This window comes from Pundamilia nyererei, unplaced genomic scaffold, assembly GCF_000239375.1.
Source record: "Pundamilia nyererei isolate P.nyererei 1_Seehausen unplaced genomic scaffold, PunNye1.0 scaffold00123, whole genome shotgun sequence".
NCBI lineage: Eukaryota > Metazoa > Chordata > Actinopteri > Cichliformes > Cichlidae > Pundamilia > Pundamilia nyererei.
Window position 1 is genome coordinate 846,580 of NW_005187524.1, and position 26,112 is coordinate 872,691.

General features: G+C 41.9%; 2 protein-coding genes across 2 annotated transcripts in view; one reads left to right on the top strand and one right to left on the bottom strand.

The window, feature by feature from the left end:
- Positions 1 to 4,335, top strand: part of fsip1 (fibrous sheath interacting protein 1) — a 30,296-nt gene extending 25,961 nt beyond the window's left edge. Inside the window, exon 10 of the mRNA XM_005742750.2 lies at positions 2,716 to 4,335. Within this exon, the coding sequence (XP_005742807.2) occupies positions 2,716 to 2,820 (105 nt within the window). The 3' untranslated portion in view covers positions 2,821 to 4,335. The remainder of the gene's footprint in view (positions 1 to 2,715) is intronic.
- An 897-nt stretch (positions 4,336 to 5,232) lies between these two features.
- On the bottom strand, positions 5,233 to 13,722 carry thbs1a (thrombospondin 1a). Its single transcript, XM_005742752.1, has 22 exons — positions 13,567 to 13,722; positions 13,382 to 13,465; positions 12,558 to 13,117; positions 12,372 to 12,450; positions 12,198 to 12,287; positions 12,004 to 12,113; positions 11,551 to 11,670; positions 11,062 to 11,158; positions 10,779 to 10,952; positions 10,514 to 10,690; positions 10,259 to 10,432; positions 9,891 to 10,171; positions 9,591 to 9,809; positions 9,375 to 9,482; positions 8,803 to 8,962; positions 8,591 to 8,709; positions 8,058 to 8,292; positions 7,720 to 7,947; positions 7,367 to 7,638; positions 7,174 to 7,271; positions 6,925 to 7,064; positions 5,233 to 6,836 (listed from the first exon to the last, which is right to left on the bottom strand). Exons 2-22 carry the CDS (start codon positions 13,443 to 13,445, stop codon positions 6,829 to 6,831), a joined length of 3,513 nt encoding a protein of 1,170 aa, XP_005742809.1. The 5' UTR covers positions 13,446 to 13,465; positions 13,567 to 13,722; the 3' UTR covers positions 5,233 to 6,828.
- Between the last annotated feature and the right edge of the window lie 12,390 nt (positions 13,723 to 26,112).

The window sequence follows — 26,112 nt, forward strand, 5'->3', positions numbered from 1 at the left end:
GACAGCGCACAATGTGCTTCGAATTAGCAGCCAAGAAAGGTGTAATTTAAGTCTACGAACAGTGAACACCCGTGTGAAGGACCTTAAATGGCTGTGTAGCAGCACGAAAGCACATATCAGTCACCCACAGACACCCCTGGCCTCCTCAAGTACCGAGGTCATCGGAGGTCAACCACTTTTAAAGAGTTGTAGCATTTTGTCAAAGCAGTAAAAAGAACATTCTTTCGTCCTTCTTTCCTTTCCTCTCCTCTCTGTTGGAAAGTCTAACCTGTTCCCATCTCCAAGACGGCTGGTATCAGTTAGAGGCATTTCAGACCATTAAGACTCCAGCCAGTGGGGCACTTTTTATTGCCCCATTCATGTACACAGAAAATAATGACAAGCCTCTAATTGACTTGTAATGTTTTTCTTCTGCCATTTGTCTCAAGTTGCAGGAATTACTCACTTACGTTCAGAAAAATGTACGTCTCCTTTCCTTAACAAACTTTTTCTGTGGCCGAGGTGTCAGTTGTTACATAAGAATATATATAAAGAATAGCTAAGCGGCTGTAGAATGGATAGACATTTATTTAAACTCTATATTTATTTACGTTTTTTGTTTGTTTGTTTTTTTCGAACTTGCTCTTTTATTGTTTCATTGTAGAAGCAGAGGTCAAGTCCACAGCTACATGAATGTTGAAGGGTCAAGATAATGAACCGCTCCAGGGGGGCACTGTGGGGCATTTGTGTCTGTGGTGCCTGTGTGCTCCTGTCTATTGGTAAAGTATGACATGTCTGGATAATTGTGAGGGTAAAGATGAATAACACCACCCAACCTGCCATGACCTAAAGGGTATGATTACATTCTGGAGGACTTTGAACATGGACGGGATTGTGTGGTAATGTCTTGTCAGCCCACTGAAAATGGGGTGGAGCGTTTCAGTGGGTGGTCAGGTCAGCATATGACCGGTGAATAGTACTAGCTAAAGGGGGTAGATGAGACACGGGAATTACTCTGTGCGGTGTGAGGAAGAGGTGAAAAGAATTGCATTGCTTAATATCTTCTTAGGTCACTGTTGTTGCTTTTGGTTTCTAAAATCTATTGTTTTGGACGTCAGTCAGGCATTATGACCACCTGTATAATGTTGTGCTTGTCCCCCTTTTGCTGCCAAAACAGCCCTGACCTGTCGAGGCATGGACTGCACTAGACCCCTGAAGGTGTGCTGTGGTATCTGGCACCAAGATGTTAGCACTTTAAGTCCTGTAAGTTGCAAGGTGGGGTCTCCATTGATTGCGCTTCTTATACCATTGGATTGAGATTTGGGGAATTTGGAGGCCAAATCAACACCACAGACTCATTGTTGTGCACCCTGTGGCAGGGTGTATGATCCTGCTGAAAGAGGCCACAGCTATCAGGGTTTCCATGAAAGTGTGTACATGGTCTGCTTAGGTAGGTAGTCCGTGTTAAAGTAACATCTAGATGGACTTTGTCCAAAGCATTGGGGGTTTTGGCAGTCGTAATGTGTCTGGGACTCTTTCTATCAGAGCCTGTATTACATCTTTGGCAATGTGAGCACCTTATGCCTTCATCAGTGAGCCTTGGCCACCCATGACACTACGGTTCCTTCCTCGGACCACCCTACAAAGAGCTGCAGTTTTGGAGATGCCGTCTAACCATCACAATTTAGTCCATGTTAAAGTCATTCAAATCCTCACACTTGCCCATTTTTCTGCTTCTAGCACACTAACTTTGAGGACAACATGTTCACTTACTCCCTAAAATGTCAGTGTTGTATTGTTTTGCTGATCAAAAGTAGGAGGGGGAAAGCTCAGTTAATACTAACTAAAGACTGTGATTGAGATTAGGGACAGAATATCTGGATCGCATCCTTACTTCAAGGCCAGGGACATTCATTTCACTTAGGGCTGACAGCTGAAAACACGAGCGCAGAGAGAATGATGACAGCGATTTCTGTTCAACTCAGAGATTTAACGTTGTCTCTTCTTGACACTTTCTTGGCACGGTGCTCGTGTCACGGAAGGTAATGAGTCGATAATATTGGAACAAATTGACTGTTGAGTTGCAGCTGTTTAAACAAACTGCAGTCCTTACACCGTGAACTTGCGCTTGTCTATGAGCACACGTGCGTAGGTAAATTAGTTACGGTCGCCAGGAATTCAGACTTTGCATATAGCACCAAATGACGCGTCATTCCCAGGAATAGATTTTGACGTTTATTTAACTTTCAAGACCTTTTCCTCATAACCTAGTTTTCTTTCATCCTTGAACTCACTCGCTGTCCCAGGCTGCCTGTGAGGAGTCTGGCTTGTGCGTAGAAGAACAAAACTAGCATCCAAGTGGAAGTGTTTTTCCCACACACCTTCCAACAAAGCAGAGCGGTGCAGTACATTATTATGAAGTGCCACTGTTGTGTGAGGTCATGTATTAATACAGCACTTTGTCTGGACTTGTCAGAAACTAAGCGTTAGACCCAGTAAAATTTGTATGGAAGAAATGCAGGAATGATGTCAGCAGTTGGTCACTTTTTATAATATTCGGCAGATGTGACCTGGAAACAGTTACATATCTACACATCCGCACCGTAGGCCTGCATGTGGAACGAATCTGCAAATACACACATATTGTTGTGTCTGTTTAATTGATTTTGAAACTCTAAATTCACACAAGCATCACTGAAATCTTACATCTGTTGGTGGGTTTTTTTTTTTTTGCAGAATGAGTCTCCGGACCTGACGGACGAACAGTTACTTTGCCTGATGGATGGATGTGAGCTGGCAAAAAGTTGGAGCCAGGACCTTGAAATGAATGACTCAACATAAAGACCTGAAAAAATGATTTGACTGCTACCAGACGGGATCATTTCTGGGACTTATTAATGATTTTATGTGGTTAGACTTTGGCATTAGATCTCTGATGATAGAACCGTCTCTTCATTTATATACTTACAAAATTAAAGCTACTTAGGGGAAGTCGTGTGCGCCTGTTTGTGATATTAAGACATCCCTGGCCTGTGAGGATGAGGACGCTGGGCTTCTGGGGTGTCTTGAAATGACACTTCTAAGGTTTGGGCTTGTTGCAGCAGAACACATGGATGCTTGATGGGATTAAGTGCAGGGAGTTTGAAGATCGGGTCAATGCCTTGGGCTCTTGGTCATATTCCTTGATGTGTTCTCGAGCATTGTTTTGCATTGTGGCAGGGTGCACTGTCCTGCTGGCGCAAGGTGGTGCCGACCATCAGTGCAAGTTTCCACAAAAAGTGGGATACCTTTCATGGAAAATCCAGAGATTTTAAATGTTGTCTTGTAATGAAGTCTTCAATGATATCCACATCTCCTGTCCATTGTTTTAATATTGCAGCTGATCAGTGTATAGCAGCATAAACTGATGATATTTTATTTACAATGTGTTAAAAGTGGAAAAATTATAGTCATCAAATTTGGTTACTTTAGGATGGGAACTGTTTAGTTTTTTTTGTTTGGGTTTTTTTAATCCTAATTGGTCTGCATGTTTTGAACATGTAGCCCGATCATAACACTGCTTCTATTTGTGTTTATATGTCTGCATGAGGAAACAGAGCAGCAGGGCCATGCTTTCTATTAACCAAAGTATCATAGATCAGAACAGAAAATTGCTGTCATTAAATCTAATAACCGGGTGCTGTAGCCGCAGAATGTTCTAATGCACACATAAACATCAGCTTATAGCAGCGTGTCTGTGGGGGTGAACTCTGAGCGCTGCCGTGCATTAAAGCTTTTTCCGACAAAATATAGAACGTCTGTGTTAGTAATGTGTGGTCAGACATCCAGCGTTGCTGCTAATGAGAAGGGAGGATGTGTGCTCTACGGCGGTGATAGTCGGCTGTAGCTCAGCTCCAAGCATTCCGCTCATTCCTGGCTCTGTAGGTGATCTCCTCCAGAGCGGATGGGTTAGCGAGATCCTCTGAAATGGGACCCTGTGTGACCTCTTTCGAGCTCAGTTGTCATTTACATAAGTGGTTCACCCTGACAAAAGATTGGCAGCTTTAAGAATGACGAGTTTTGGTTTGTTTGAGAGACCTCTGGAAGCCCTTGACGTTGCTCCTTTTTTGCTCCGTGCATGCAAAATCTTAGGAGCTAATCCACACCCGGTTCAGCCTCAGCCCAGAGGCCCTGCCTTTTTACTCCCCTTGCACTGGACACCTATAGGCCTGTTCATCTCACTCTTCACCTTACCCCCGCATTCTGACCTCGTCTAAACGGCAGGAATTATCTCACATTCCTCTACACTGGAATCAGCCAGGTGAACCTCCAAGGACACTTTCCAAACACGGTGAACTCTGCGTCACTGTTTTCTTTTCTAACTGATGGGACTAGATTAAAACTGTCTATTTTAAACTTTTATTTGTCATACATGTGCAACTCATGTCATTAATCACAGCATATGTAGCGTATTTGTCTCCTGTACACAAATAATGTGTGCGTAACTGAAACAGTATATTTTCAGAAGAGTAAGATAAACTGCTCATTTAGGGTAATGGAAAAACACTGAGCTCATTATGGCAAGAATGAGGTCAGTGCTAATGTAAAGAGACCTGCGGCACACTGAGAAAGTCTGGGTTTTCTGGCGGGACCCTCACTGGCGCACATTCCAGCTCTTTCTGACCCCAAGAAAGATTAAAATTAGCAGTCATATTTCGGTTTGCAGTTATATACTGCTGCGGTGTCTTACAGCACAGCAGCTAGCAAGCTATAGAGCTGGTCTGTGGATAGGAAGTCATCTTGACTTTTGACAGGTTATATTTAGATGCTTTTTATGAAAAGTATGGAATTTCATTGCAAGTTCTTACTGGCAAAAGTGGCACACAGCCATAACTTAGCTCCATATTCCTTAAAGTTAGCACCTTTATTACTCTGCAGGGCTAAATTCCTTATGTCTACCTGTCCAGTGGTAGTGAAGCAATGCGATGTGTGGCCATATCTGTGTCGATGTGCTGCTTAAGTAGGTTATATTTCATGTTGAGTTTTGCTGCTGTTGACTCCCAAGGATACTCCCTTTCTCAGAGGATTCACAAGACCCAACTAATGGATTCCAGTTGTTTGACACAGCGTGACTTGGCTCTCTTTGCTTTTCTAAGAAGACCTTAGTTGAATTAGATATGAATTTCAAAAATCACAGCGACAGACGCTTGGGTTATCAAGTATTTAACTGTTTGTTTTCCCAAAAAGACACCAGGAACCTTTGGAACTTTTTTCTAGAGAGTTTAATGTTCACTTTACATAGTAAAATAACAAGTAGGAGTAAAAAACAGCACTTTGGGTAAAAACTATGGGACAAATGTTTATAGAAAAGCTTCACTAATATTAAAAAAAAGACATACAAAAACCAAAATGACAAAGACATCCTCGTGTCAGTGTGCAAATAAGTTTATACAGACAGAAACGCTTCCATATGAGGCTACGCTTCTAGATAAATTATTTAAATAGCATACATCTACACAAAATGAAATACCCTCAACATAAAACAAACAGAATAATTTATCAAGACGCCACAAATACACATCGCAAAACACAGTCAAGGCAACATTTCTTTAATCCTTTACGTTCCCGTTTGGGCTTCTTTTGCTACAAAAATATCTTATATACAGCATATAAATGATAGTAAAAGTCTTCCTTTAAAGAAAAAAAGAGAAAAAATAGAAGCCAACCAATTTATACTCTGTTGATAAGACAAGGGATTCTCGTGTATTGCTGGTCTCAGCACAAAAAGAACTAATGAGGTAATATTTGTACATAAAGGGTTTCCTTTTTGTTTTCCATTGTCACAAATTGTACACACAAGCTCAGGCACACTGCAGAAGTGGAATATTTAGAGATGGTGTTGTTGATGTTTTTTGTTTTGTGGTTTTGGTCCGAGGTTAATAACTCTTAATCTTTAGAGGATCCCGATTTCACGGGTTGCTGCTGACATTTAAAGGTGGAAAAATGAGCAACAATTAAAGCTATAAACAGTTACACTTACAATAATCTTAGGAAACAGACTGGCCCCTCACATATTAGTTATCCACGTTATATTTGCTCATAATTACTGTTCCAAAGCAGCGTGCCTGCCTTGGGGCCCTGTGCTGTCCTTAATATTGTGCTCTCCTTGTTTCTTCTAGTGCTCTTTTCCTGAGAAAACGAATATTTCGGGCCAGCCCTGCGCCTTGGATACACGCACGTGCCTTTAAAACGGGGGCTGTCACAGGGAATTAAAATCAAATTTCGACTCGGTTATCTCAATAATTGCACTCATCAGGTGGAACAAATGCACAAACACACATAGCATTCACTCTCTTAGATAGTAACAGTCAGTCCATACTGTCCATTGTCCCTCAAGAGTTCCTTCAAAGGGTAACTTCACCCTCCAAACTTAACAAAGTTCTCCTACTGTTTTCTTCATACTGAAACAAGTATATCTGAGTCCACAGCAGATGCATATTAATACACAAAAATATCTTTTCTTAAAAAAACAAACAGAAACACTCTTCCCTTTGGTCCCTCATCCACAGAGGAATACCGACAACAGTTCAGGTGTGCAAAGCAAGAAAATGTGGCCCTCTTTCAACGCAGATCAGAGCAAACAGAGCGAGAGAGCCAATCGTCTTCTGAGCAGAGCCGTGCTCAAAATTTGAGTTTGGTGCTGTGGTGCAGAATTTACTTTCATTTGGCTTAGACTCCTGAGGTCACCTCACGTTAGCTCGCTTGCTCTTCATACCTCCAACGCGTATTTCTCAAAGGAAAGGAGTTAAATAAGTCGATCCGGGTCTCGTTTCACACTGATACATTCTTCTAAAAGCCTCTGTGCTCCGATTATGTATCTGAAAGGAGTCGCAGATAGAAAGATGTTAGGAATAAAGTTTCAGGTAAGTGGTTTCAAATGCATCTAACCTCCAAATGTGTGCTTACCTCTGCATTCGTATTTGAGGTCTGAGAAGTAAACCATCTCCTGAGAGAAGACATACAAGCCTAGCCGCCCACCGGCGTAGGTTTTGTCGTAGATGTTTCCGGAGTCAGCCATGATTCTCTTGCCTTCATACATGACCACTCTACAAAATAAAATACAGTCAGTGGAGCAGTGGAGCAGTGGAGCAGTTTTAAACTATGCAACTGAATGAAAGAGCTTTTTTTCTTCTTCTTCTGGGGTTTTGGTCTCACCTGATAAGTCCAGTCTTGGGTCTGTGGGTCAGATGCCATCTGTAGGCAGTGAAGTCTTTCCAGCCAATATTCTTGCGGTCGTGCCACAAAGTGCGCACCTAAAAGTTACAATTAGCAAAAGTTACAATGAGAAAAGTCTCAAACGTTTTCCTCAATTACGCCTCAAACTCTGAGTCAGTTCAGCTGTGCTCACCTGTCCTGGGGTGTCTCCGGTGTGCCACAGGGCGTTCCTCAGGTGCTCACCGGGCCCTGTGGTGGAGTTGACCACTTTGATTGACAAGCCGGAGTAGCCCTGAGCTCTTGTGGGTGTGTTGGACCAGTACGTCTGGGTGATCTGTTTCCACATCACTGTGTAGAAGCGCGAGCTGGATTGGTAGCCAAACACGAAACCAGCGTAGTCATCGTCTCTGTCCGTGTTGATGAAGAATGTTCCACTGAAGTCCACCGCGCTGAACTCATCATAACCTGAAAAAAAGATGGGTTAGTATCAATTTGCTACCAGTTTGTGTTCATTGCAGAAAAAACGTCTGTCCGTATATTACATACCGACAGCAATGCCAGGGTCGCAGTTGACAGTCTGGACCAGCTCCTTGCCCTGATGCCGGACAACCCAGTTGGGGTCGATCTGGGAGGTACCCTTGGGGTCCAGAGGAACCATCTGGAATCTGCGGAAGTCGGTTTCACTGATGGCAAAGTTTTCCGGGCATACATCATAGATGTCCAAAACATTATCTTGATCAAAATCATCTTTGCACACATCACCACGTCCATCACCTGAGAGGAAAGTAAATACATTGGAAATCCAAAAAAATGCTCTACAACAAAGATTTAGAAAATCAAGGCACCAGCGTTTTACAGGACTGTTAACCGAGAGATGGACTTACCATCAGAGTCCAGCTGATCAGGGTTAAAGGCCAGTCTGCAGTTGTCTTTGTCATCTGGAATGCCATCATTGTCATCATCGTGGTCGCAGGCGTCACCCTTGCCATCCTTGTCGTGGTCTGCCTGGTTCGCATTCGGAATGTAGGGGCAGTTATCCAAGTTGTTCTGGTGACCGTCCTCGTCAATGTCCTGGTTGCTGTCGCACTTGTCTCCCACGCGATCCGAGTCAGAGTCGATCTGCAAAAGAGCAAAATTCCTTTTTGATGAGACCCTCGCACTCGCTTCACATAATTCCCTCCTCTGTTTTTCATCGGCCTCAGTATGAGAGGTGCTGCCCTGGTTGCAATTTTAAAAAGCAGACCCTTGTTTTCAGGTATGCAAGCAATGTCCCTCCAGACAAAGGAAGAGAAAAGAGAAGAGGGAGCACTGTGCTCGTTCTCTTTAGAGCTGTCACATTCCTCTCTTGATTAAAGCAGATGGGATTTAACCTTGTAAGTCCCCACAGCAGTGAAGTAGCAGTGAAAGATGATGTTACCTGATCAGGATTGTGCTCCAGAGGGCAGTTATCGCAGTGATCTCCAACGCCGTCCCTGTCGGTATCTCTCTGGTCCACGTTGTAGACATATGGGCAGTTGTCATTCTCATTCAGGATGCCTGTTGAGCAATTTTGATTTCATTTTTAGCCTTCACAAACTGAATGCTTTTTTTGTTTCAAGATTAAAGCAAGAATATGGAGAAATAACTTACCATCACCATCAATGTCAACAGCGCAGGCATCACCCTCTCCGTTGTTGTCAGTGTCTGTTTGGTCAGTGTTGGCTACATATACACAGTTGTCACAGTTATCACCAACTTCATCCCTGTCTGCATCATCCTGGGAGGGGTTGTACACTCTTGGGCAGTTGTCCTAAATAATGGAGAGATCACAGTTGAATTACTAAAATGGGTCACGACTCAGAGAAGTCATATTTATAGGAATAAAACTTTGCTCTTCCAGACTTCTTTTCTTGCTTAAGCTGGAATGTGATATTCCACTGGTGATTTTTTTTTTTACCACTGCATATTTCTTGCCCAACTTTCCGAATCCACACTAAGAATTACGGGCAACAAGCCACGTTGTCCTCAATTCAGTTTTTTTCTTTTTGCAGAAATGATATTACGCTACTCCTCTGCTTACTTACTTTCCACTTTGATTCTATGGTGAAAGCACATAAACACTTTGCATTTCTACCGCCCAGAGGAAGGATGGCTACAGCTGATTACTATGTCTGGTCTCCGAGGAAAGCGTGGCTAAGAAAGAAACTGCCGTGATTACTCACCCTATCATCGGGGATCCCATCATTGTCATCATCGTGGTCACATTCATCACCCAGGCCGTCTTTGTCATGATCTTCTTGGCCGGAGTTGGGAAGGTTGGGGCAGTTATCCTGTAAAGAGACAAAAGGAGAGGTTCAGGAGGCAATCATCACAATAATAGAGCGCACATGGATAATAACGGCCTTTGTGTATTTTTGTCCATGTGGGGTCTGGCGTACCTTCTTGCAGTGATAAGTGGCATTTTCCACACACGGCAGGTCAGTGTTGGGCCATCCATCCAGGTCGCTGTCCTCTCCGCAAATGCGTCCATTCCCGGCATATCCTGGCTTGCACTCACAGCGGAACATAGACTCGGAGAAGACACCCAAGTAGATGCAGTTTGCATTTTTATGGCAGTTGTGGCTTCCGTCCTTGCAAGGGTTGCGAGGAACGCAAACCTAAGGAAAATTACAGATGATTAAAAAACATGCAAGCTGCTAGTGAACCAGGCAACAACAACAACAAGTAATAATCCAAACCTGTTTTTTAGCAGTTGCCTCTGCCACACCTCTTCCAAACGGCTGAGGACCAGAGAAACGCGGGGGACAGGGAAGACAGTTGTAACCCGGCTCCGTGTTTTCGCAACGGTGGACTCCGTTATGAATATGGCAAGCATCGGGGACCTCTTTGCATTCGTCGATGTCTTTGCAGGTGATGCCGTTCCCTGTGTAGCCGGATGGACACCTGCCACACTTGAATGAGCCGTCTCGGAAGCTGGTGCACTTTGTGCCTGCGAAGCAGGGGCTGGAGAGACAGCCATCTGCAAAGACAAAGATTTCCTAACTTAAGAATGAGGCTATAAATTGTGCTGCAAGTTTACGTTAGACTAATAGGCTCAGATGCTCACCAATAGGACACTCCTGTTTGTTGCAAATTTGAGATTCAGAAGCATCGCCGATACAGTCCTTTCCGCCATATTTGGGGGCAGGGTCGGAACAGAGACGTTTACGGGTCTGAACCCCTCCTCCGCAGGTAACAGAGCAGATGTCCCAAGGTGACCAAGGTCCCCAGCCTCCATTGACTAAGGCGTACAAAAGAAATTCGTTTTTTTGTGCCCTGTATAATTATGCACTTTAGAATTCAATGGTGGCATTTGACTTACTAGGACAGGGCGACTTCCTGCAGACTTTGGTGTGACGTCCCTCTCCCTCGCAGTCCTTGCCGCCCATCTGGGGCGTGGGGGAGTTGCAGAGGCGAATTTGAGTCATGACCCCCTCACCGCAGGTCACAGAGCAGGAAGACCAGGGTGACCAGTGGCTCCAGGCTCCATCCTGCTTGACTGTGAATGGACGTGTACGCCATTAATTCATCATGTTCTGGAAAACGTACTGTAACAACGTCAGCGTTAAGAATGTTTGGCGACTTACAGCGTTTGTCACATTCTTGTGGGTAGCAGTCACGGGTCTGCACAGAGGTGCCCTCACACTTGCTGTTGATGCGGTCGCAGGAGCGGCCGCGCTGCTGGATGCCACGGCCGCAAGTCACAGAACACTGGGTCCACTCAGACCAGGCGGACCAGCCGTCTTCTGCGTAGTCGCTTGCTGTAAAGGGAGAGGAGGCATAAATGATTGGGCATGGGGGCTTGTTTCTTTGCTGGAAAGTCATCGAGGAAGAAAATCTGATTAAAGTCAGAAGAAATTAAAAACCTACGTGTTCCACAGCGAGGGCAGCACTCTCCGTCGGGCACGGTGGCATTAGCGCATGGGATCAGAGGGCAGGTGATTTTGCGACACACGGTCACAGATTTCTGGACAAAGGAAAACATTAATTAGTACAAGTATAATGAGTTAGCAGGAAGGGGAGAAAAAACGAGGCTTTGCTGGTGCTATTCCAAGCCTAATTGATATATTTCACGACGGAGTGAACTTATCAGCGACATGACACTACTACTGTGTTGCTACAAGACATAATCCTCACTGAACACCCAACTCATTACACAACACGAGCACAAAAAGCCCCATGCTGCTCTCTTGATGCTTTCAGACAAAGTGTTGATAGCCTTCAGGCAGGAGCACGGTGATTATAAAGGCAGGTGATAATGTAAACCGGATTATGACTTTACTGCAGCGGGGACAGAGGAAGCTCGGCTATGGCTTTCCCCGACCAATCCTGCATTCCAGCAGGTGTGACGATGCCTACCTGGCATGTGCACTCGGTGCAGCTATCGACGGTCCATTCATCTCTGTCCTGGTACTTGATGCCGTTGTGGATGCAAACTCCTTTGTGCAAATCCAAATAAATTCTTCTGGATTCGCTTTCCTGGAGGGAAGGAGGTACAGAAAGGGGGTTAATTACTAAGGATGGAAAACTTTCACTTTGCCAAGGTTCCAGTACAAATGAATCACTGACCGATGCCGTGATTAAGACATCGCTTGAATTTAGCGAAGCAGTGCAAATGCCGCTGACAGCCAAACATATTTGTGTATTCACATGGGTCTCATTAAGGACTTGGCTGGGGACAAGCCATTACAGCGACAAGTGGTTACGCACTGGGAATGCATTAAGTGGAAGCAGAGGAGGAGAGGGAGCGGAGAGGGAAAAGAGGGAGTGAATTATGACAAAGAGAAGATCCTAATTGCCTTTTGCACTTACCAGTCTTTGGAGGTTATTTGACAGCTGTCTAACAATCTTATTGAGTCCATTGAGCTCGTTAAACATGTTGGCAATGTCTTCACAGGAGAAGCCGCAGACGGACTGCAGATCTGGATGTGGGAAGGAGGAGTTCATTGAATTATCTCCACTTTTAAATGTACAAGATTTGATTTATTACAGAAGACAGGTGTTACCTTTGGCTTTGTGACCAGTGTAATCGGTCCTAATGGCAGGGCTTGAGCCATTGACTGGGATATCCAAGGTCATGACATCAGTTATAGCAGCTTCAGGAGAGACGAGGGGAGAAGTCTAAGTCTAATCGTATGCACACTATACTGATGTTTTATTTATGCCGTTTTAAGACTTACCTCCAGTTTGGCATCCTTTATTTCTCAGTATAGCATCCAGAGTTGTACCAAAGACAAAGCGCACATTCTGGAGTACTCCCTGAAATAAGAAATCATAAATATTTAAAGACACAATATAGTGCATTAAATGGTATTTTGGTTTATCATTACTGTTACTGGGTTCTTCCAAAATAAAGCACATCTTACGTAAAATTTGTCCTTTAGAGCTCCCTTCCCGATCCTGAGTCTGGCTGTGTCTGCCACCTCCTGGGAGAGCACTTTCTGGATTGGCACTTCCAACTCTGAGTGTTTGAACCCCTCACAGCCGACGAAAAGTTGCGCCTGGTCATCCTGAACGAACAGGGTGATGTTCTTCCATTGCCCGGTGGCCAAATCGACCTCATCGATAGATACGACCTGCTGCTGGTCAACGGTGGAGTACACCAAATCCAGCGTGTTCGCCTTCCCGTTGGAAATAATCTCGAAGATGGGCCCGGATCCGTCGGTTTTTTCAACAGTTAAAAGGCTGCCTCTGGTTTTTTTGAACTGCTTCAGGTTGACCAGGAGAAGGAAGCCTCGCTCTGTTTGGATGGAGTCGAGGAGGTCCCTGAAGGAGCTGTCGGGGACGGGGGGGATCAGGCTCGCGTTCAGGACCTTGTACGCTAGGCTGTTTGGGTCTTGGCCTTTGACCGTACTCACGCCATGGTGTCTCTTATTTACCCGGGCCAAATCAAATAAGTCATACACACTGTTATCATCCCGACTCTCTGCGGTCAAAGAAAAGAAAAGCAGCGTTTACTTTTTTTTCTCCTAGTTGTGTCTCATAACAGCTCACAGAAAACAAAGAAAACCACAAAAGAAACAGGCTATAACACGATAACGTTACGTGTAAAAACAACAACCAAAAAACACGTAAATGCATCAATTTTATCTTTAATGAATTAGCTGAAAACCACTTTCAATTTCCCTGCAGTTTTAATATGAAACAAAAGGTTTAAAAACTTAACAACAGGCAGTTTTTCCATTCTCACCTGCCAGCCGTGCGCCCTCACAACTCCAAAGCATGAAGAGCAAAGAGATGCCACACAGCATCATCTCGAAACCTCAAGTGAACCCTATCGCAACCAAAGAATAACAAACAGTTACTGAACACATCCGGACAAGATCCTGTGCATTAATAAAATACCAAATAATCGTCTAAAAATGATTTACAAACCTTAAAAAAGAAAAAATACCGCTGGAAGCTGGATAAAGAGGAAGAAAAAAAGTCCTTGCAATTCCTATTATTTATCCTGTCCTCCTCGTTCAGCTCTAACAGAAGCTCAGCAGATAGTAAAATCTCTTTGAGCTCCCGTTTATTTTGATGCTTCCACTTATTCTACTGACCTATCCAGTGGATATAAGCGCTATTTAACCAGTTTAAGCACATTCCTGAATCCACTCTGGACCAATCGGAAGAGAGAGGGGGACGGACTTATTTTGTTACCTCACAGCCAGTCAGAGGAATATCCGACACACACACACACACACGGAGGAGGGAAAAATGCATTCCTGAGCAGAATTTCCATCATCGGACAAGTATTTCATCCACGCGCTCAAGCCAAGACTTGGCCGCTTCCGGTCAAATAAAAGTAATTATCAAATAGTCTTAATTTCATTTAAATACCATTTCGGGCGGGAAAAGTATATATTAATTTGACTGAATATGATTCAAAGGGCAATAATCTTTCTAGACTGGTAATACAAAACCAGCTATGAATGGATTTAAAAGCCATATAAAACATTAAATTATATTTCATACCCTGCACTCACCTATTAATGCGAGCCTATACTTATTCCTCACGCGCAGGGCATCATTACTGGTAAAAAAAAAAGTCTCCCTGCTTATTCTTTTGTTATTACTCTGGTGGCCACCAGGGGACTCATTGAGTAACGAACACGGTGTACTGGTCTGGGGGAGTGAGAGATACGTTGGAAGAATCTTGTCTAAATTTCTTTGTACCAGTGATGTGTGGAAAACAAAATATGTAAAGGGGTGTCCAGGAAAAAGCTTGGTTTTACTTTTGGAAAGAGTTTATTACTAAATATACAATAAATTTGTGATCTACGCACAAAAAGTGGAAAATGTAAATGCTGAGGATACCGAGGACAGAATATTTTCTCTAGGAGAAAATAGAAGCAAATATTTACTGTGGTTTAAAGGGATGTGCAACTATCTGTTGCATAGCTTTTTTTTTTTGTTATACATAAAATTGTATTGTATTTATTTAAATTTTTACTTTTTAATTATTTTATTTGCATTTTTTAATCACTAGGGTTTGAGAGTAACGAAATTTCTATTCTCTGTATGTCCTGTACATGTGGCAGAATTGACAAATAAAGATGACTTGACTTGACTTGACTTGACTTGACAAAGGCGTTCAGCCACTTCTATAGACTAAAATCTGTCCAAACAAACATAATACTAATGACACATGTCATAAAATACAGCATTTTAAAACAAAATAAAATGTGTTCTAGGGATTTTCTTCATGTAACGTTAATATACAATATACAATATTCAAGTAAGGAGGCATTATTTAGGTGCATTTACCAGTGCATTCATATAAAATATGACGTATGCGTTTGTACACCATTTTGCATTTAATCTCTGGCTCTCTTCCACATCGTGTCTTCTGTCCTGCCTCCCTCTCCTCACCTCCAGCCGGTCACCATAGATGTCTGCCAGTCCCTGAGTCTGGTTCTGCAGCGGGTTTCTTCCTGTTTAAAGGGAGTTTTTCCTTCCTACTGTCACCAAGTGCTTGCTCATAGAGCGTGTGTGATTGTTAGGGTTTCTTTCTAATATTGTAGGGTCAACAATGTGATTAATACTAATAGAAAAAAATAAAGTGAAATCATGAAAATAGTGTTTGTTAAGACAACATCTCTGTCCACCATGTTAAAGGTTAAAGCTCTGTGCCTGTGGCCTCATGTTCTGTGTCTCCCTTGTCTTTCCCACGCCACCACCAAGTAAAGACAGTCCTCTTCACAGAGACTTGTTCAAAGTTTGCTGCATTTGGCGTTTTTCACTAAAAATGACTGTCTGCTAACTCTTGCAGACTCTTGCCGACAGGAAAGTTGAGGAGAGAGAGCGAGAGTATGACAGAGATTAAAGGCTTCTGGAAAAACGAGGGAGCTGAGGCGTCTTGCATGCTGCGAAGACTTTGATTCTAAAATAGAGCAGATGACTAGAAATAGGTTATGGAGTTCTAATTGAGATGAGACACATCTGGATACCTGTTCTGTGGCCAGTGTGTACATACCGCAGGAATGCAACAGTTTTATAACCCCCTGGCATTTCTGTGACATACAGGATTTACAGCGTGTACTACTCACCTTAGTGAAACATAAGTCTGCAGGAGGTGATGAGGCAGCAGTGGATTTTAAAAGGTCAAACTGTTATTGAAGTGGAAAAAGGCTTCGGGGATGTGAAATGGGATTAAGGTGGGACAAGAGACTCTGGTTTCATGGAAAAGAATTTGGGAGATATCGTATGTAGGTGTGACTGGACACATTTCACTGTGAGCTCATAGCGCGGGGCAAGTACTGATGAATACCCAGTAAGCTGAGCCAAAACGGAAACGGTCCATAGATAGCAAGTGTTTACTCCGAGTGTGTTCCCAAGCCAGTTTCTATAAACTGGGGGTGCTAAGAAGCAGTGTCCGTGGGTGGGTGTTCGTTTGTGTTTAATCTGCTCTTTTTCCACATGGATAAAACGACCTCATTTTGTTGAGTTTATCTCTGCCTTACTGGATAAATATATCTGTTTTTGTGCACCAAATCAAGCTGAGTTCTAAATAACTTCTGCATTTATTGTTTAAAACACTAGGAAGTTGTTTTTTTTTTTTTACAGATATGAGTTTATTTAACACCGAGAAAACCATTTAACACACTCCAGGTTTGTTTATAATAAAGTTAGCATGAGCAGCAGCAGTTACCCTGTCATGTGTGAATTTCATAGATATACCACGGAAGGACAAATCATTTCCCTTAGCACTGGTGCTCTGATCATGTCATGCTCAGATTGCCACAAATATCAGTGTCAAATGTTGATCATGGAGGCCGATGATCAGTTCAGATCAGATCAATTCATCATGATCAATGATCAAGCACTGTTTCCATAACGTGCATGAATCAAAGTTTCAAAAAGACATGAGGCAGAGAGACCCATGTAACAGAAAATTCTTACTCTGTAGTTACTGTAGGCCTTGCACTGGCAACAGTCAGTCCAACAGTCAAACAAATCAAAACTAATGACGCAGAAAAGCAGAATACAAAGGTAGGAAGAGCGCTATGGCAACGCAGTCAATCTTGTGAAACTACAGCGAGAGCTGCGCTTTATATATACAAAGGACAAGTGATGACACACGCGCTGCACAGTAACACACCTTTTGAAGAGTAACAAAATTAAAGAAAAAGTAACAGAAATTATAAAACAAAGATAAGATATGCTTTATTGCAAAAGGTGGAAAGCACAAGCAGAAAGTTAAATAACAGTATTCACATCCAAAATGATATAAAGGATCCAATAGTAGCTCAACTCAAAATGAGGTCAACTAAAAGATTAGCAAAAAACACTATAGTTACATGAACATAACTGGCCTTCCCTGGCAATTAACACAAAAGGGCATATCTAGACATAGGGCAGCCTGCCAGATACAAGATAGTAGTGTTACACAAACAATAATACATAAACCCTGATACCCTACCAGGACTACAGTCAACAAATTCCAGATAGTCCCCATATCCCAGTGTGACGTCCCCTGCTTCCAGTCCATTGTCTTGTATAAAAGGCCTTCTCAGCTAGCTTACCTGGCTGAGCTTTGGAGCTTGGGGGAAAACTGCAAGTATTATTATAAAAATACAAAAACCACAGCACTGCTCTGGTTTACACATCCAAAAGGTATGCATGTTAAGTTAACGAGTGATTCTAAAACTAGATTGTGGCGGTGCAGTTGTGTCTGTCACGCAGCTGCAATAGGTTTGATTCATGGTTTAGAAAGTGAATGAATACTTGTTATTAACCTCTGTCTCTCTTCCACAGCATGTCTTTATCCTGTCTTCCTTCTCTCACCCCAACCAATCACAGCAGATGGCCCCGCCCCTCCCTGCCTGTTAAAAGGGAGTTTTTCCTTCCCACTGTTGCCAAAGTGCTTGTTCATAGGGGGTCATATGATTGTTGGGTTTTTCTCTGTATGTATTATTGTAGGGTCTTACATTATAAAGCAGCTTGAAGCAACTGTTGTTGTGATTTGGCGCTGTATAAATAAAACTGAATTGAATTGAATGGAACTGCTAAATGAACCTTTGGGTGTGTGATGGCTGCATGCAACCCCACAATTGAAATACTTGGGTAATATTCATTTTATCGTTTTCTCTCATTGTGCTCTAAAGCTTCTGTGATCACAAGTTAGCCAATTTAATATTTTGAGTTTACCTGTAATGCATGACTAAGCTATAGTCCAAATGCTGGCATAGACTCTTTTTTGCCTTGTTTGTTATTTTATAAGGGTATATGTTATGTTAATTCGATTTCTGTTCTTTTTGAGTTACCTGGCTGCCGCTCCAGTCCTTCCTGGTTTGGGTGAAAGAGCAGGCTGAGGGTGAAGCTGGTTTAAATGCAGAAGCCAATAAAATGGACTGAACCATCTGTTGTGATAATGTCGGGGCGAATGGGGTTCTTCTTGAATGATGGTTATTGGTTATCTCTGTACTTTTCACCTTTGGCATAGTCAGTTTGTTGAGTTGAGTTTTGTTAAGTTAACCTCTTTTATGGGCTCACTTGGTTCTTAAAAAAGTTTGTTTTTGAATTTTTGTAATCATTTTGTGACTTTGGGGTATAATAAAAGATTAAATTTGTGCCTGTGTGTTCCTGGCTGCTTGGTCCATGATAGTGTGTTACAGAGGTGCCACTACAATAGAGACAGGCGCAAATCCCATTTTAGTTACTACAAAAAAATAACAAATAAGCGCTGAGACGTTCACTTCTAATTTGAATGCTTGTAAGCCTTGAATGTTAAATCTGAACTATTTTGTAGTTGGATACAAACTCTCCTCCATTGTTTATTAACTCCAAGCCGCTCTGGGGTTTTTCCATCCACTGTGTGTTTACAACCGCATTGGCAACAGCGTGCTTAACATCTGACAACGGGCAGTTTACGGGACCGATATTAAGCAATGTATGACGTAGCACATCGCTGGTATTGTATTGACAGGTTGAGGCTTTCACTAGAAACTCTGTATGACTAATTCATCAAGTGTCAAATACCAGCTTTAGCCTGGGCATAGTCTGTGTTCCCTGCAGCTATTTTTTTAAACACAGAATAAAATCTATTATTTAAATGAGAAAAAAAGATGTTTATGAAAGAGTCTCATTTATTAGCAGGATGATGTATCAGTCATCATCTTATCTGTCACAAGACATGCCCAGGGTGGTGCAAGCTTACGAAAATCGCTCAACACCCCCCGTCCAATCTGGATAAATAAAATAGAAAGTGTTAGTAAGAAGGAAATGTGCCAACTAGTCAGAAAATGTAGTTCGTGATGAAAAGTGTGATTAATCTTCACAGTACTAACACTCATCCTGAACTCTTGCCTCGTCAGGTGTATATTGAATTTTGCGTGACACATGCTTTAACAAGGAATCTTATCTAACAGAGTGGTTAAAGGCTCTTCCAAGGAAATCTGGGAATCAATAGTATCTTTATGAAAAGAACAGAATGCATGTTGCCAAACTAAACTATTTGTTTTAATTCTTTCAGCTGTTTTGTCTTTGGAACAAGACAGGAGACGAAAATGACTTGGATGCACTGGCTGTTGTAAATCATTGATCATAATCCATGCTTGGCCTTGGAGGGATGAAAGAAGGAAATGTGGATATTACCGGTGGCTTTCGAGCTTGGCAAAAATGATATTCTGTGAAACAGAAGTTTATAAGAACCTGTTCTGTCTGTTGTGTAGAAAATATTACATGTTTAAGCATTTCTGCATCAATTGCAACACACCACTGATCACTAGTTTTGTTAATATGCTTAACACCAAAACTGCAAAGAACCTTTGGCAGATTTAGATGCCACTTTTTTGTGGCATTGAGCTAGATTGTCCTTGGATGTATGCACGGAAGAAAATAATTAATTGGTTTCAGTGACTCTGCATGATTCCGGCAAGTGATGTCAGAGTCTGATTATGTTGGACAGGCGCTCTGACAACCTCTTAATGTTTACAGATGGACATCGAATCAGTCACGCTGCTCATGGCACGCTAGTTGTCCAAGCGGCCCTTTCAGTGAGTGATGATGGTGAATGTTTGCTGCTGTGCCATGACTGTTCTGCTGCGGTGCTGAATGCAAACCTTTGACTGATGAGCTGACAGATCATCAGCCCCTTAGCTGCAAGAACTGTACCCAGGAATGTTAAAGATGTTTTGGAAGAAGAACAAGAGAGTGTTTGGTTTGTGAGAGACCCCGAGGCCCGTCAGGCTGGAGTTCCTGATGGCCACACAAATGGATAATGACTTTTTGGAAAGTGTATCGAAATGGTTTGACCAGAAGTTATACTTCCTAATAACAAGTCCAGCTTAAAGCAAAACAAAGAGAATGCTCTTTGCATGATTTTATCCAGCTAATTTTAGACCTTTAAGACATTTGGTTGTAAATAAGAGTGGAAAAATACAGCAACTGCATTCCCAAATATCATGTATAAAGGTGTTGGGAAAGTTGTGGAAGTGTTCTACAAAATGGGTTACAACACATCCTACAGTATCATACACAACACTTTGGTCACCATTGCCTCACTCCTTCCTGCTACCTTGCACCCCAGACGGTCCTGTTACACCAGTCAGTTGCAACATCTGGAAAAAAGTCAACTCGGAAGACCCAAACAGCAAGTCAGTCCAAATAGGCTTCCAAATTCTCAACTAAACAGCATTAAACTCCAAAATAGAGATTGAATGAATAGTTTCTCATGGCATTAAAAACTGTAGGATGGGTGATCATTTTATAATATACTCGCGCATGACTGCTTTGACTGACAAGCAAGGCCTCACCTCCACCAATTGGAAACTCTGAACAGACCATCTTTGTATTGTTGGTGCTTTTAGTGGAATTAGAAACAGTTGCAAAAAATATGACCTGCTTTGATGTTCCAAGAAGTCAGTTGACTCATCAATCACAAAACATAAGCCTGTTGCATTTAGTATGACTTAAAACTGCTGATTAAGACTTCCAAAGAAATGGTCTCCTGAGGTCAAGGTCAAGGGTTGTCTTTCCATAGACTTCTTTTTGCAACCACAGAGGTCATGCCCTGCTGGACTTTAGAAATGCTTTGATTTTTTGGGGTCTATTTTCATATTTTGCACAAAGTTTATGGATTGGACACAGCTGGTAATGTATCCCTGTTAAATTACAATACTACAATACAACCTTTCTGTTAAGCTCAGATCCAAAATTCAAAATCTGATAAAAAGGGCCGGAAAGATAATTGAAATTCTCCTTTCATCTCCCCTCTGGGAGATATTTGAATAATTGGTCAGAGTCTGAAATCACTACGGATAAAAATCACATCCTATATAAAGAGTATGAGTTGATGCACTCAGGGAAAAGGTACCAAACTGTTAAATAAGTAAAGGTTTTCTCTTGTGCCACTATTATTTTTATCTTTGTCATTATTGAATGGTAATAGGTGAAATTGTAAGTTTGTGTTTGGATGTGTATTATCCTATATGATGTCTCCCTCATTTGTCCAAAATAAAGGCTAATTTAACCTAATCTAACGAACCTAATAACCAAGAGCTACACCTGTTAGCTCGTGGTTCTACTATGAAATACAAAATCGACCTGAAAATATTACAAACTTGGAACTTTAAATTAGTTTCCGGTTTATGTGAATATAGTATTGTTTTAACACCCCTTGTTTAAATCTGTATGAGAAAAGAACATTTGCAGTCTTCACAAAGAGCACCACTGTCTCTGTGTGCCAAATATTAGGGGGTGTTTTTAAGACAAAATATCCCCTTGATTGTTTTTTGCATTGGGTTGTATAGAACAAACTAAGAGTTAACAGTACTGTTTTATCCTCCCACATGCACAAACTTCCAGTTCAGCTTGCTTTTCTTGGCTCGCTCCACAGCTTTTAGGAAGAGTGTTTCAGCATGTCGACCCTGAAGGATATTAAACTTTTAATGTAACAACCTTCAGCGGAGGCAGGCAGGTGAGGCAAAGACACCTTCATGCTGACATGTTCCTCCTCAGATATTGAACAGTCTTTCACAGCTCAGTGGTCCATAGCCAGTATGTCTTTCTCATGACATCATGGGCCTCTGATAAAGTACAAGGCCTAATCCTGTCAAAATAACATAATGGAGTTGGATGGAAACCCACGGAGAACTGCTAAGGTGTGCACTTCTACTGAGCTCTGAGCTTTCACAATCTGAAGTAATGACCCTTGGCCTAGTTATTCCTTATATCTGAATAAAGATGTTAGTTAAGTCAATACAATCTTGACAGACTAATTAAATCATGCTGTACAGATAAAGTAAATTATCACCCACCATATATTTTCACCAAGTTTAGCCAAAATACTCGCTGGCCTTTACACTGCACTTGCATGTGCAGCCAGATTGGCAGTGGTTAGTTTTTTGACTTTGAATGTTTTAAGTCTTAAAAAGGGAAAAAGGGTGTTTTTAAATGCAGTTCATTCCTTTTAACATTTATATCGTGGGATGTTGTGTCTGCTTATATCTGCCTTGTTGTTACTGTCCCAGACTGCGATGACCCTGAAAATTAAACGAACCATGGGCGGATGGGTTAATTGATAAGCACTCAACTTTGCTTTGACAATGAAGAATTTCCTTTCTGTCCACTTGATAAGCAGTAGCATTATTGACCCACCCAGACTGAAAATACATGCAGTATAATTGCTTGTCCTTTTGTATACTTGGATTGTGTCAGTGCAAGAAAGATTTAGAATTTTGCATTTTTAAATTTTTTTCCAGCACTTAACTCAAAAATTGTGGGCTGTAAAACCAAAATAATATGACGCCAATAAAGTAAATATGTTTGTAAAAGTAATGCATTATTGGGTAAAAAAGACCAGTTCTCATTTATAAGGGTTAAAATATCACTTCCAAATTCAACATACTAGCAGAAAGTTCAAGAAAACAAAGTTACACATGCATGCATCCCTGGATCACGTGTCTGTTTGTGGAATTGCTTTACACAGACCTGTTGCAGACCCATGTGGAGACTTAATCACGTGTGTGCTTTGAGATAAGAGGGTGTGGAAACCAAGTTGTATGCACACTTGGAAAGCATAGGTCATGTGTGGGATAAACATTCTTTATTATGTAGGTGAGACGATCAGAGAGGATTGAGCCAAGAGGGAGAAGCTAGGCATCAATCCCTTTACCCACCAGTGCACAGGGACATTCATGTTCCTTTAGCAAGTCATGGCACCTGGCTGACCTACTTTGAAGACAACAACAAATCCACTACAGCACGGTGTTCTAGATGCTGTAACCTTCTTGATACTGATCAAAATAAATAAACTGAAAGTGTAATGCTGCTCCTCCCAAATTTCCAGGGTGCATTGTCCATGTATGTTAGCATGTTGCTAGCATGCTATGCTAGCAAGTACGCTGATTTAAATTAAATTTTTTGTTGCTGTTTTTTAATGATGTAAAAGCCTGGGGTGTCAGGCAAAAGTCATCCTATTCCTTACATTCTTACACATGTTTTTGCTGAGAAGAACCAGGTGCAGTTTTCATATTTTCAAAACGCTTCATTGCACAGAATCTCCTTAAGCTATAGATCATCAGTTCGTGCTCCATTTGTTCAGGAATCTCTGGCTCAGACTCAACGTGATAAGTTTATCTCTCACATGACTTAACATCTATATGCAAATCTTTGACACCTCATGTATGTTTGGGGGTTTTTGGGGATACGTTGGAAAAATATTACCCTTCCATATTTGCATGCTGTCCTTATGCAGAGATTTGCATGTGAAGACTGATGGCACGCACTCTTACAATTCTGTCCAGTTTACTTTAAAAGTTTTCTTTTTCTCCATTTGGCGCCACTTTTAGGGTCTGTAAATGTACCATGGAGTATTTACTGCTGATTCAAAACGGTTGGCTAAGTAAGGTAAGTGTCCACCGTGTTCTGGGGCGTATGCCATCTGAGGCCATTCCACCGCTCTTCTCCTGGAAACGGATGAACGGTTTCTGTCAGGTCCACAGTGAAGAAACTAATTAATAACAGCAGCTTCTGTTTATTATGTTCTTTGTGCTTGATAGAGACAAGGGCCCTTTTAAATTTATGACTGCTTGTGATGATTCTTCCAGTCAGCAGAAACTGCGTCTGCCAAACAGGCAAAGTACCACTGAGACACCTTTACACCCAAAAAAAACCATTTGCAAAAGTATTCAATATACTGTATACAGATCCGTGCTATCTTTTTTTCCCTTGATTCAGTTACTGTGCTTACCATCTCATTCCATTTACTTTCCAATCTTTCCATCATTCACCAACGTGGACAATCTGTCAGTTGTTCCTGTATTTTAGCTAAACTTGGCAAACTCACCAGTGTCTCTGACTTCACTGAAGCCACTGTCGGTGTCTGGGAATGCTGCCGAAGAATGTACCCAAATACAGCTATCGTCTTGGATTTTTTTATTTTTTTGTTTTCAACACTAACTGAATCTGTTACCACGAGGCCTGTGAGCGCCTCTTTACAGCTTGGAGAGCACTTAAAGGAAGAATAGCGGACTACTGTTTGGAGTCCCTGCATCTTGAAAAGCCATCAATGCAATTCCTCACTGGTGTTATTCCTTCAGCCACTTTTGCAAAGGGTCTCTGAGAACTGGAAGTTCCCACCAGTAGGCATCAAGTATGTGCAACAGTGACTTACAACAAGGGGTTCTGGTATTGTAAGCCCAATGTGATTTAACTTGTTTTACTGAACAACAGTGATGAAAAAGGAATCCTTTGCAAGCAAACGATTAAATATATGATTCAAACGGAGGCCCTCATACACCTCCATTACAATGAAACATATAGCATTATTATGAAGTCAATAACAGGTGATTTATTGTAATGCCAGGTTTAAGAGGTCACATACAATAACTTGTCTAAACTTGAGCTGTATTCAGCAGCAGCAGCCTGGGGTCTGAGCTTACTTTTGTGTTGCCCTGGTTGCTCTGGAGGGCGCTAAAACAAACCGTGACTGATTGTTTTCCCCACGGTTCAACATCAGTGAGCCGCCACAACAGCGTCTGAAATACGGCCGTGCGACAAGTACAGAGCTGAACATGGCTGCTGGGTAATCAGTCCTGTTAAGATGAAAATAACACATAGAATGATGAGCCTCTTCATGTTTTCTGCCCTGGCTTCACTTTCAGACATGTGGAGAATATAATACATGTATTTTCCTTCTTTGAAGTCATTTCCATCCCCGACTCGCACTAGCAAAAAATTATTTCTAATGTTTGTTATTTTCCATTTTTTGGGATTAATGGAAGTTAGTGGGGATTTCACACCACTAACAGGAATAGCAGGTGCTACCTTTGACCAGGACTTTGTGTTACATATCCCAATTAAACTTCATGGTACATTGCTATTGTCTGACTAACACTGAGCCAATGTCCTTAAAAGCGCATTACTACTATGTTATTGTGCTTTATCGAGCCAAACCGATGACTTGTGTACTGGCTAAATTCTGGGTAACACGCATGTTGTGAAAAAAGATTAATTCCAAAAAGTTTTAGCAGGTCTCAGAGGGAGCGTGCATCACTTCCAGTCACTCGCAATGTGGGACACGCCAGAACACGCAGATGTTCACTCGAAGACCCGGGGCTTAAATTTATGTGTCTCATGTACATCACATCAGGCCGACTGGAACGCTGTCAGCACAGATTCATTGTTGCCAAAACTTTCTCCCATAATCACAACTACATTTATTTATTAAGAGTATTGGCTGATTAAAAAAACACAACAACAACATCAAGAGTCATTTTATGTGTGTACAGGTTTAAAGGTGAGCAATTCTTGCTCAATGTGTGTGCCACATGTGAGGTTTATTTCACAAAATATCAGTCAGTAAATACTTGTTTTTTAGATTCGATTTTATGTGCGTGGTGAGGGTTTTTATTTCATTTTTTTCAAACATCTATAAAAGAGAAGAAATTATTAGAACATGCTGATCGCCAAACAAAGATTCCAACATTTTCCACACGTTTTTAGGACTTCCCCACCTCCCCAACTCACAAAAAGAGGTGATTTCTCTGAAAAGGGCATAAAATATCGGGACGTCACCCTTTGAGAGTAACGGGAACCCCATCCCGCCCCTTCCTTTTGTACATTTTCTTTCCATGCCCCACATCGGTGGTTCCCTCCACTGGTGGAGTTGTAACTCTTGCTGTCATGTCTGAGCATTCACAGTAAAAGCTGAACTATGCTCAAGTTATGTCTCAGGGGACCAAATGGAGAGGCTGCATTTTTTGGCCGACACTTCTGAAGAGAGGTGAGGGTGGATGTCAGGTTGGACAAAACGGTTTCCCCCAATGAAAAAAAAGGAGGTTTATTCACCGAGTTAGGAGGAATGTAGTGTTGTTTCAGCTGCAAATAATTACTTTGCATACCACACCACGAGTAAAATACAGATCATTGAATGTTAGAGCTTCTTTACGATGTGCAACCAAGTATTTCAAGCGTGAAATGGAAATACACACA

Coding starts and splice junctions, on each gene's coding strand:
- thbs1a (XM_005742752.1), bottom strand. CDS start 13,445: ATGATGCTGTGTGGCATCTCTTTGCTCTTCATGCTTTGGAGTTGTGAG. Junction 11,159..11,550: donor GCACCGAGTGCACATGCCAG/GTAGGCATCGTC, acceptor TCCTTTGTCCAG/AAATCTGTGACCGTGTGTCG. Junction 10,953..11,061: donor CTGCCCTCGCTGTGGAACAC/GTAGGTTTTTAA, acceptor CTCCCTTTACAG/CAAGCGACTACGCAGAAGAC.